Source organism: Macadamia integrifolia, chromosome 14 (genome assembly GCF_013358625.1).
Source record: "Macadamia integrifolia cultivar HAES 741 chromosome 14, SCU_Mint_v3, whole genome shotgun sequence".
NCBI classification, from domain to species: Eukaryota; Viridiplantae; Streptophyta; class Magnoliopsida; order Proteales; family Proteaceae; genus Macadamia; species Macadamia integrifolia.
In genome coordinates, this window is record NC_056570.1 from 16,161,538 (window position 1) to 16,173,984 (window position 12,447).

Here is a 12,447-nt window from a genome sequence, read left to right on the forward strand (position 1 = left end):
TACTTGTAGTTATTTTATAGTTTCTATTTTGTACTCCTATCATGACTCTATCATGATTCTATATTATAAATAGAGGACGTGTGTGATCAGTTAAAAACACAAGCATTTTCCCATTCATCCTGTTAACATGGTATCAGAGCCGAATTTCTGATCTATGTTTTCAGTTTCCAGCCCCTTCTCCTTCAAGAAATCACAGGCCTTCATCACCTTCCCTTCCATCACCTTTGTTAGCCTCCATCTTCTACCACCTTTGCCCCATTAACCTACCATAGGGCAGCACTAATGAGGTGATTCCTACTAATCTAGTGGCTGCCCTATCTCATAGCTAAAACACCAAAAACCATTGTAAGAAAATTAGGGTTCTTCACCCTCTACGATTTTTAATTCTTCTATTTTTAGGGAGTGTGGTTCCTTCCTCCTTAAAGAACACACCTTTGCCTCTTGAAGATCAAGTAAAGCTACCTGGAAGGACTCATCATTATTTGCAAGATTGAAGATTTACACAAATCGATTTTGTGCAAAAAAAGGGTTTTCTTCCAAAATCCTGACAAAATCGATTTTTGGGACTTCCTTCTCAGAATTGGCTGAATTTTTGAGGAGGTCATCATCACTGTTATAGAGGAGATCGACCAGACTTGTGGCACCACTTTGTATCAAATCTCCCATCTTCTTTGAAAATTAGGGTTTTCTTGCCTATCTCAATAGTTCTTCATCAAACCTGATATTATTTGGTGTGCCTCGCTACCCTTACTGGGCAATTCGATCCAAGTATAGACACTTTCTGACGGTTGATTTTTGAAGATCTGGTATTTCTCTCTCATTTTCGATTTTTACTAGTTCAATCATGTCTGAAGTTAATACTATGACCTCTGGGTTTAATGGACAAAGTCACAATGACTACATGCCTTTTGGGACTAGTTCTGTGAAATTGGATGGAACTAATTACCTCGTCTGGTCCAGATCTACATATCTTACCATTGTTGGTAGAGGTCTCACTGGACATATTATAGGGAAATTAAAGAAACCCTTTAATGAGGGTACCCTTCAGGATAAATGGGTCACTAATGACTCTTTGGTAATGACTTGATTGGTTCTATTCATCAATCTATTGCTCGAAGATTTTTTCTATTCGATCCTGCTTCTCATTTTGGGTTGTTGCTAAGGAAACTTATGGGCAACTAGGGAATGATCCTCAGGTATTTGATCTTCACAAGAAGGTTCATACTACTACCTAGCAGGAACTCTCTATGTCCAAATATTGTGCAGAACTTCGAACTTTATGGTATGAACTGGATCACTTTACAGATTATTATCCCAAAACTGTTGAAGACAGTACTGTTTGCACCAAACATTTGGATAAAATTAGGGTGTATGATTTCTTGGCTGGTTTGAACATCGAATATGATTAGATTTGTGTTCAGAAACTTAGCAAATCTCCCTTCCTTACTTTGGAATAGTCCTTTGCCCTGGTTTATATGGAGGAATGTCGTTGTAACTTTATGCTACGTATTCCTACTACTGAAAAGTCAACCCTATAGACGGGATCCACTACTACCTCTGAGTGAGCAAATCGAATTGGTGATACCACCAAGGAGATTGTTAAATGTGATGATGCCCTTACAATATGTTGTGGGTATCGAATCTATACCACAGTTTTAGGCAAAACTTGAAAGCATCTACATGACGAAGTCCTTAACGAACAAGTTGTTCGTGAAGAAGAAATTGTATTCTCTACATATGGAGGAAGGTACGGATCTATTAGAATATCTTATCACGTTCAATCAGATTATAAGTAAACTTGCAAACTTGGAGGTTAAGTTCGAGGATGAAGACAAAGCGTTACTGTTGCTATTGTCGCTCCCTTAATCGTATGATCACCTGGTAACAACATTCTTGTACGGAAAGGAGACACTTGAGACAGATAAAGTCGTGGATGCCCTCATGTCTAATGATACAAGAAAGAAGGCAAGCAATACGAAATCTTAAGGAGGTCTTTTTAGAGGTGACAAGGAGAGGGAAAGAGGGAGATCAAATCAAAAGGGATCTGGGAAGAGTCGATCGAAATCAAAAGGGATCTGGGAAGAGTCGATCGAAATCAAAAGGGACAAAGACAAAGGTTTCTTGTTACTACTACAAGAAGGAAGGTCATTTGAAGAGAGAGTGCTTGAAGAGGAAGGCAAACTTGAAAAAGAAATGTGCAGATAAAGCATCTAAGGAAGCTAGTGTGGTTGATAGTTCAGACAGAGATGTACTCTCAACCTTTTGATTCGTGGATTTTAGATTATGGATGTTCATATCACATGTGTTCACATAAGGATTGGTTTGATACATATCAACCATATAGTGGTGGGTCTGTCCTAATGGGGGGATGATGTTGTGTGCAAGACCATTGGGATATAGGCACTATCAAAATTAAGATGTTTGATGCGATAATAAGAACTTTAGCAGATGTAAGACATGTACCAGAATTAAGGAAAAACTTAGGATCTTTAGGGGCACTTGATTCAAATGGCTGCAAATACATAGCAGAAGGTGGAGTTCTCTAAGTTATTAAGGGTGTTATGGTTGTCATGAAGGGACAGCTAATAAGAAACCTATATAGACTCATAGGGAGCACTGTTACAGGTGGAGCATCTGTGATTACAGATGTAGGATCTGATACAGATGATACTTATTTGTGGCATATGCGGCTAGGGCATATGGGAGAAAGAGGATTGATGGAACTTCATAAAAGAAAACTGTTGAAGGGGGTGAAAACTTGTAAACTAAACTTTTGCAAATATTGTGTTTGGGAAAAAGTCCAAGTTTAGTTTCAAAACTACAAAATATAAGAGTAAGGGGGTGCTTAATTATTTACACAACGATGTATGGGGTCCTTCAACAACTAAATCTAAAGGTGGGGCAGAATACTTTCTGAACTTCGATGATGATTACTCAAGGAAAGTCTGGATAAAAGTGAGGTGTTCACTAAATTTAAGGAATGGAAGGCTGAGGTAGAAAGGAAGATAGTAAAGAAAATTAAGTACTTGAGAATAGATAATGGAGGGGAGTACAAGTACAAGCCGTTTCTAGAATTGTGCATATAGATAATGGAGGGGAGTACAAGTACAAGCCGTTTCTAGAATTGTGCATAGCTGAAGGGATTACACGTCACATCACGGTTCCAAAGACACCACAGCGAAATGGTGTAGTTGAAAGGATGAACATGACACTTATAAAAAGAGCTCAGAGTATGAGGCTGAATGTAGGGTTGAGCAAGAGATTTGGGCAAAAACAGTGAATATGACATGTTTTCTTATCAACAGGTCTCCATTAAAAGGCAATTGATTGTAAAATTCCTGAAGAGGTATAGACAGAAAAACCAGTAGATTATTATATTCTAAAAATATTTGGTTTTCCAGCCTATGCTCATGTAGAGAATCAACAACGTTCCAAGCTAGACTTAAAATCTAAGTAGTGTATCTTTCTTGGTTTTGAGGAAGGAGTAAATGGATTCAAGTTGTAGGATCCAAGTTCACAGAAGGTTTTGGTTAGCTGGGACGTTGTGTTTGATGAGTCTCACATGGTGAAGTCAAACTGTAGTTCACAAGCAGTTGATGAAAATAAATGAGGTTCTATTGTGCAGGTGAAGTTAGGTGAGTCAGAAACAACAAGAGAGAATGAGTCATCCAGTGACTTACCCGGACAACAGGAAACAGTAGAAGTTCCCTATACCATGGAAAAGGGTAAAAGGAAACGTACTCACAAAGCACCTGTGAGATACGGGTTTGAGGACATGGTTGCCTATGTTCTTAATGTAGGTATAAGTGATCCATTTTCTTGCCAGGATGCTTTGAGTGATGCACAATATGATAAGTGAATGGCGGCTATGATGGAGAAAATGGAGTCTCTACAAAAGAACAAGACTTAGGGAGATTGTTGAAAAACCCGAGGGAATAAAAATCATTGGGTGTAAATGGGTATTTCGTAAGAAAGAGGCAGCATCTGAGAATAAGCATGAAAGGTATAAGGCCAGACTTGTAGCCAAGGGCTATGCACAGAAGGAGGGGGTAGACTACAATGAAAATAATGAAATATTCTCTCCAGTGGTGAAGCACACTTCCATTCGGGTACTACTCGCCTTGGCGGCCATGTATGATTTGGAGCTTAAACAGCTTGATGTGAAGATGGCGTTTCTTTATAGTGACTTGGAAGAACAGATTTACATGGAGCAGCTTGAAGGTTTCAAGGTGCAGGGAAAGGAAGATTATGTTTGTCTGTTTAAGAAGTCGCTTTATAGTCTTAAACAATCTCCTAGGCAGTGGTACAAGCGCTTTGATTCCTACATGATGAAGATTGGCTACACAAAAAGTGAGTATGGTAGTTGTGTTTATTATAAAGTGTCAAGTGATAATTCCATTATTTTGTTGATGTTTTATGTTGATGACATGTTCATTGCTGCAAAGAATAAGCATGATATAGGCTCTTTGAAGTCTTTATTGAGTGCTAAATTTGAGATGAAGGATCTTGGTGCTGCTAAGAAGATACTTGGCATGGAAATCCTTAGAGATAGAAGTGGATGTAAACTTTGGGTAACTCAGAAGTGGTATGTTGAAAAGGTGCTAGAGCGTTTCAATATGGAATAGGTTAAGCCGGTTAGCACTCCATTAGCTACCCACTTCAAGTTATTTGAACGGCAATGCCCTACAACACATAAGCAGGTGGAGCAGATGTCTCAGGTCCCCTATATGGTGGTCACCAAAACTTTTTTTTTACTAATGATGATATTATTCATCAGCTAGTTTGTTGATACACCCTAACAGAATGGGGCAGTTGAGAGGAAAAATCACCATTTGATGGAAGTCACTAGGAGTCTTTGATTTGGCATGTGTACTCCTAAGACTTTTGGTCTGTTTCTCTTCTTATTGCTGCATTCTTAATCAACCACATGCCTACAAAAATTCTTGGTTCCAAAACTCCTGTGAAACCTTGTCTCCTCAGGTTTTTACTTTCTATCTTTCCCTCAATGTATTTGGGTGTGTTTGTTATGTTTATGTTAACCAATCCTCTTGGATTAAACCTAACCCCAAGGCTCTCTTATGCCTCTTTCTTGGGTATTTCTCCACTACCAAAGGCTCTAAGTGTTGCCATCCTTCTTCTAGAAGGCGACGTCCTTGAATCTATGCCTTTCTTTGCTACCCATCAACATCCTCCTCAGGGGGAGAATAGTGGGAGTGAAAAGGTTGTTGATGTCATCTCCTTTCTTCCCCCTTGCTTATTTCTCTTTTTATGCTTGATATTGGGAAACATAAAGAGGTGGATGTTGTTGATATTGGTGATCCTTTAGGTGGTGGTTTTGGGAATGAGAAGAAGTTACTTGTGTACAAAAGGAGGGGAAAGAAGACCTGCCAAGAGTCCTCCTTGGATCCACTTTTTCTTTCCTCAGTCAGGTAGCATCCCTTCTCTTCCTTATAAGTTAGATCTTCCTATAGCTACTAGAAAGGGAAAGAGAGTTTGTACTAATCCTATAGCCTAGTTTGTTTCCTATAATGCTCTCTCTCTCTCTCTCTCTCTCTCTCTCTCTCTTTTACACGAGTTTCTTTTATTGTTGCACTTTCCTTTATTTCCATTATCAAGAATGTTACTAAAGCTATGTTAGACCCAAAGTGTAAGCAAGCCATGTTTAAGGAAATGATGGTACTTGAGAAAAACTATTTTTAGAAACTGGCTTCCTAGGGGGAAAGTTTTGGTTGGATGCAGGTGGGTCTACACAATTAGTACCTAGTCAGGTGGTGCTGCTGAGAAATACAAGGCATGGTTGATGGCTAAAAAGTATAGTCAAGTGTATGTGATTGACCATCAGGAGATATTTGCTGTTGTGGCTAGGCATAATTCTATAAGGGTTCTCTTATCATTTGCAGCAAATAGAGATTGACCATTGTATCAATTAGATGTGAAGAATTCCTTCCTTCATGGTGACTTAGAAGAGGAGGTGTACATGCAAACTCCACTTGACTTCAAGTTCTCTTCAGTCGAAGGGAAAGTGCATCTCCTCAAGAAGGCATTAATGGTCTCAAACAGTCCCCAAAGGCATGGTTCGAAAGTTTCAAGTAGGCTATTCTGAAGAATGGGTATTCCCAGAGTCAAGCTGACCACACCTTGTTTACTAGGCGACGTAATGTCACCATTACAACCCGAATTGTCTATGTTAATGACATTGTGGCGACTGGAGATGATAGGCTGAAAGCTAGATTGAAGACCTACTTGGCCCAACAGTTTGAGATCAAAGATCCGGGACTTTTGATGTATTTCTTGGAATTAAAGTGTCAAGATCCAAGAAGGGCATAAATAATGTCAAAGAAAGTTTGTGTTGGACTTGTTATATTAACAGGGATGTTGGGTTGCAAACCTGTAAGTTATTCTATTGAGAAGAATCACAAGCTATTGGAAGACTTCAACAAGGGAAATATCAGAAGCTAGTGGGGAAGCTTATCTGTCTGTCTTTGACTCACCTAGACATCACTATACAATGGGAGTGGTGAACCAGTTCATGCATGCCCCCAAGAGTGGGCACTCGGATGCTGTATACCACATTCTCAGGTACTTAAAGTCCAACCCAAGGAAAGGACTATTGTATGCTATACATAACCATTTGAGGATAGAAAGTTACATTGATGTTGATTGGGCCCGTTTAGTTTCTGACAGGTGATACTACATTTGGGTATTATACATTTGTGGGTGGTAACCTAATTACATGGAGGAGTAAAAAGAAGTCGATTGTAGCTCGACCAAGTGCTAGGTGGAATTTAGAGCTGTAGCTCATGGAGTATGTGTACTCTTATGATTGAGGAAAGTCCAGGAGTTGGGTTTTGATAAGGGGCACCCATGCGTCTATATTGTGATAACAAAGCTACCATAAGTATAACTCACAATCATGTGCAACATCACTGGATGAAGCACATAGAGGTGGACAGACACTTCATCAAAGAGAAGATTGACTCTGGCTATATATGCACTCCTTTTGTGAGGACTGGTGATAACTTGGCAGATGTCTTTACAAAGAGGCCCATCCATCATCAGTTCAGTACCCTATTGTGCAAGCTGGGAATGTATGACTTTTATTCTTCAGCTTGAGGGGGGAAGTGTTAGAGTTTGTGCATTAAGGGTACTTTAGGAACTAGCTGATGCAGTTGCACGATGGACTTAGGAAAGAAATATCTTTTGATTTGATTTTCTATTGCTTTAGAATTAATTTTTTTTTTATATTAGCTAGCTTTTAATTTTAGAATAGTTTCTATTTTCAAGTAGTTTCCATTAATTGTTTGATTTTTCCTTTATATTAGTCATGTAATAGAGAAGAACGCAGTTTTGAGATTTGAAGTTTTTTTTTTTGGAAGAATTGAAATTTGTTATGAAAACCATGGCTGCTGTGGGCTGTTTTCCCCCTCCCTGATTCTCTGAAATCTTCGTTTCCCCTCTGTTCTTCTTTTCCTTCTTTTCCTTCTTCTCATTGGTTTCCTCTCCTAGCCCCTGTTCTGGGCAATACTTCCAGCCCTAGTGTTGGGGCTCGATCTCTACAAAAACACACCAGACCAGTTTAAGATTTTTGGGACTCATTCCTACAATAGAAACGACTCACCATACACAGATCCAAGACCAAGTTTGGTCTCTACCGGAAGCTCTGACCAGAAGTTCAGATTTGGTTTTGTACCTGTGATAGACTGAGTTGCAGAACAGACTGAGTTGTAGAACAAATTAGTTCCTGCTGGTGGAGTCTATCACTGCTGGTTGTCAAGTGCATCCGATAGGGCTTGGGGTTTTGATCCTTGTCCTAAACTTGCAGATCCAGCAACTCTGGTGAGGGAGTTCTCTCCTTTGAAGGTCTACACTTGGTTACCGTTTTGTGTTCTATCGTGAAGAAGAAGAAGAGGATAGGGTTTCTGAAATTACAAGTAAGGACAGTTACTTTACTTTACAAATAAACCCCTTATACTGAAAAGTGTGTTCTATTAGTTCCTCCCTACTTTATCAATTACAGAACACCCCCCTCTGTTAATTTTCCTATTTCTGTCATCCTTGTCACTTGTTATAATATCAGTAATGCACATGGTTGTTTCTGAATTTACAATATTGCCCCTCAATCATTAAATTTGAGATTTTTAGTCATTCTTGTGGGCCCTAAGAGATTCGATTTCAATCCTTGGAATCCGGATCCGCATCAAGTGGTATCAGAGCAAATTTTTCTGTAATTTTCTAACCATGGCAAGTCACATCACCAATGCTGAGTTGCACAAATTGTATCGTGAGTTAGCCGAGAACCAACAGATTACTGATGCTAGGCTTGAGAGGACTGAAGCCAAGTTTGACAAGTTTATGGAAGAGATGATTGTCTTTATGAAGAGGTCCGATAAGCGAGCTGAAGAAGGATCCTCTACATTACCTCCTCAGCTTAACACTTTACGGATCGAAGATACACCTCAGAGGCAGCAACTTGATCCAGTTGTTCCACAGGATGTTACCCGACAATTTTTTGACAGAGATTATGGCATCAAAGTTGAGGTTCCCGAGTTCAGTGGTGAAAAGGGACCTGAGGAATTTCTTGACTGGCTTACCAAAGTGGAGAGAATTTTTGCGTATAAATCTCTTCCAGACGTGAAGAAGTGTGAACTTATCGTCACCAAGTTTATTGGGTATGTATGTTCATGGTGGGATGATGTACTACATGCAAGGTTTGTCAGAAGACTTGGACCCGTTACCAATTGGGAGGTCATGAAGCAAATCCTGACTGAAAAATTTGTTCCTTTTAATTATGAAAAGGTAATGTTCCATAAATTACTTAACTTGCAACAAGGGAACAAAGATGTGGATTCCTACACCCTCGAATTCCACCAACTGTCTTCAAGGTGTCGACTTCAGGAAACAGACCAGCAACAGGTGATACGATATATCAGTGGGTTAAGTACTGAGATTCGACTTGAGTTGGCTAACACTGATTTCAGGTCTCTTGATGTGGCAGCAGCTCATGCCAAGATAGCTGAAGAGAAGTCCATTTATTGGAAGGGTATGCTCAAGACTTCTTCAGTTTATAGACCTCCACCACGTATGGAGGAAAAGAAGCCTGAAGCTCGCAGAGTTGAAGAAAAAGGGTCAGAGTTCAACAAGGATAGTGTTGGGGTGAAGAATATCATATGCCATAGTTGTGGCGAGAAGGGTCACTATTCCAATAAGTGTCCCAACATGACTCGTTCTGTGAACATAGCAGAGAAGTAGCCAACAAAGAAGAGTGAAGATGAATCTCATTTATATCCTTATCCCCTCGAGGACAATGATATTATCGATGATGAAGATGAGGATGTAGAAGCCCATTCAGCTAGCCTTTCATCTTTTTCGAATAGACTAGTTGATAAGGCTCCTCTCTTCAGACAGAAGGGTACTTTCCTGCACGGCTCCGACCCTATTGATGTTCATGCAATTGTTGATACTGGGGCAGAAGCAAATTTTATATCTGATGAATTTGTTCGAGCACACAACCTTCCAAAGAAGCAGCTTTTCAAGAAGATTCACGTGCAAGGTTTTAGACCCACAGCTCGAGAAGAGGCCACTACAGTTGTTCGAGTACATCTACAGTTTGGGCCACTACAGTACCATGTCACCTGTTTGGTCACCCCATTGGCACACTGTGACATTCTTCTAGGGCGACCTTGGTAGCGACATGCAGGCATTCTCTATGATGGTGCATTGAACACCATCAAGGTGAAGCAAGGAGGTCGTATGTACTTTATGAGGTCACACGCATTATCAGACATGCCACGTCGTCGACTGACTCCTGCTCTAGTGACACGTCAGCCTACCCTCCCTCCTCTTGGTGTTATGTTCCCATCTTCTGCTTCGAGATACGTGCCACCTCATCAACGAGCAACTTACAAGGGTATCTTAGGAGCACGACCTAACTCGACGGAGTCGAGTTCTTTTAAGACCGGGAGAGCTGATGTAGTTGCACGATGGACTTAGGAAAGAAATATCTTTTGATTTGATTTTCTATTGTTTTAGAATTAATTTCTTTTTAAATTAGCTAGCTTCTAATTTTAGAATAGTTTCCATTTTCAAGTAGTTTCCATTAATTGTTTGATTTTTCCTTTATATTAGTCATGTAATAGAGAAGAACTCAGTTTTGAGATTTGAAGTTTTTTTTTTTGGAAGAATTGAAATTTGGTATGAAAATCATGGTTGCCGTGGGCTGTTTTCCCCCCTCCCTGATTCTCTGAAATCTTCTTTTCCCCTTTGTTCTTCTTTTCCTTCTTTTCCTTCTTCTCGCTGGTTTCCTCTCCTAGCCCCTGTTCTGGGCAATACTTCCACCCCTAGTGTTGGGGCTCGATCTTTACAAAAACACACCAGACCAGTTCAAGATTTTTGGGACTCATTCCTACAATAGAAACGACTCACCATACACAGATCCAAGACCAAGTTTGGTCTCTACCGGAAGCTCTGACCAGAAGTTCAGATCTGGTTCTGTACCTGTGATAGACTGAGTTGTAGAACAAATTAGTTCCTGCTGGTGGAGTCTATCACTGCTGGTTGTCAAGTGCATCCGATAGGGCTTGGGGTTTTGATCCTTGTCCTAAACTTGCAAATCCAGCAACTCTGGTGAGGGAGTTCTCTCCTTTGAAGGTCTACACTTGGTTACCGTTTTGTGTTCTATCGTGAAGAAGAAGAAGATGATAGGGTTTCTGAAATTACAAGTAAGGACAATTACTTTACAAATAAACCCCTTATACTGAAAAGTGTGTTCTATTAGTTCCTCCCTACTTTATCAATTACAGAACACCCCCCTCTTTTAATTTCCCTATTTCTGTCATCCCTGTCACTTGTTATAATATCAGTAATGCACATGGTTGTTTCTGAATTTACAATATTGCCCCTCAATCATTAAATTTGAGATTTTTAGTCATTCTTGTGGGCCCTAAGCGATCCGATTTCAGTCCTTGGAATCCAGATCCACATCACTAGCTTATTTACTTCTTGTCTTATATTGTATTTGTCCTTTTTATATTTTACCTCCCTAAGGAGGTGTATGTAATTCCTGATATTATATTAGTGGAGATGTGGGTGAGATAATTCTCTTACACAACATTTTTCCATCATTTTTCCTGTTCTTCTCTTCTCCTTCAGCCTTTTGCTCTCATCTCTGCTTTTCCTCTCTCTCTCTCTCTCCTTTGTGGATTAATAAAAAATTCATTACCAATCCCTACAAGGGAATTACTAACAAACCACAAGGCCTTGCCTTTACAATGGGGAGGCATTCATTCATCCTTTTCCTCTCTTTCTCTCTTGTTCTCTCACAATCCCTACATTCTAACTTATAATGTGGCGGTTCATGCTCCCTTCATTTTTGTAAAATCTGCCTAAGGCAGTTGTTTCCTGTCCACAGCTTTACTTAAAGGGCATTTGAGTTTCGTCTTGTTAATTAGTTCAATTATAGAACAAATCTCTGAATCTCTTTTCTTCGATCCTCTTGGTCTCCACTAATTGGTTGAATGCAATATAGATGTTTGGAAGCAGTTTGTGGCCCATTTTTTTTACCACTAAGAGAGGATATTTTGCAGATAGTTGGTGCTTTCTGGTACTTATTGGCAGTAGAACGCAATAATGCTTGCTGGCAGGAAGCTTGTAAGACTAATAGTCAATGCAATCAAAATTACTTGTATTGTGGCAACTGGCATATGGAAGGTTATGATGCCTGGCTCGGCATCAGTGAAGGTGTTTTTGCTAAGGCATGTTCTTCAGAAGGAGAATTCAATTTTGGAATTTATACGCAGGCTTTGACATCTGGTGTTGTTGCATCCAGGCAGTTCCTGTCTAAATATTGTTACTGTTTATGGTGGGGGCTACAAAACTTGAGGTAACTTGGCTTGTTAATTTTTTTTTCCTAGTATTGATAATTAATGGCTTCCATTATGTTTCAAAATGATTGTGTAAATGGTGGCTATGTTACATTCATTATGGAATGTTATTCAATAGGGAAAAATCTGTATCAATTTGATATTAGCTGATTCAGGATATGCAAGTATTATAATGCATCATGCACATGTGTTTTATTGCAAGGTTGATCCATAGATATGATACTTCGAAACATGCATCTGCAAGGTTTCCATCCTGCCATTTCATGAATCCTGAAGGGTCATGTCCCAAAAAAAAAAAAAAGTAGCTTGGCATTATGATTCTAATACCCAATCAACATTGGCTTCCCTGAACAAAATGCCTGCCGTATGTATGTATACAGTATTTTTGGTTCATTCTCTCTCTCTGTCTCTCACTTACACACACACACACACACAATTGTGAGGCTTTTTGTTAATGTTAGAATAAGAGATGAGAAATTTTTTACTGTTGCAAGCACAGTGAGGAGCTGATGTACTGCTTCTTTAACATCAAAACTGAATCGGAGTCATCGTGTTAAGAAAAAGCTGG

General features: G+C 39.5%; 1 protein-coding gene across 1 annotated transcript in view; it reads left to right on the forward strand.

Moving 5' to 3' along the window:
- LOC122062053 (probable cyclic nucleotide-gated ion channel 5) overlaps positions 1 to 12,447 on the forward strand; it is a 56,423-nt gene that overhangs the window by 13,910 nt on the left and 30,066 nt on the right. Inside the window, exon 5 of the mRNA XM_042625689.1 lies at positions 11,583 to 11,878. Within this exon, the coding sequence (XP_042481623.1) occupies positions 11,583 to 11,878 (296 nt within the window). The remainder of the gene's footprint in view (positions 1 to 11,582; positions 11,879 to 12,447) is intronic.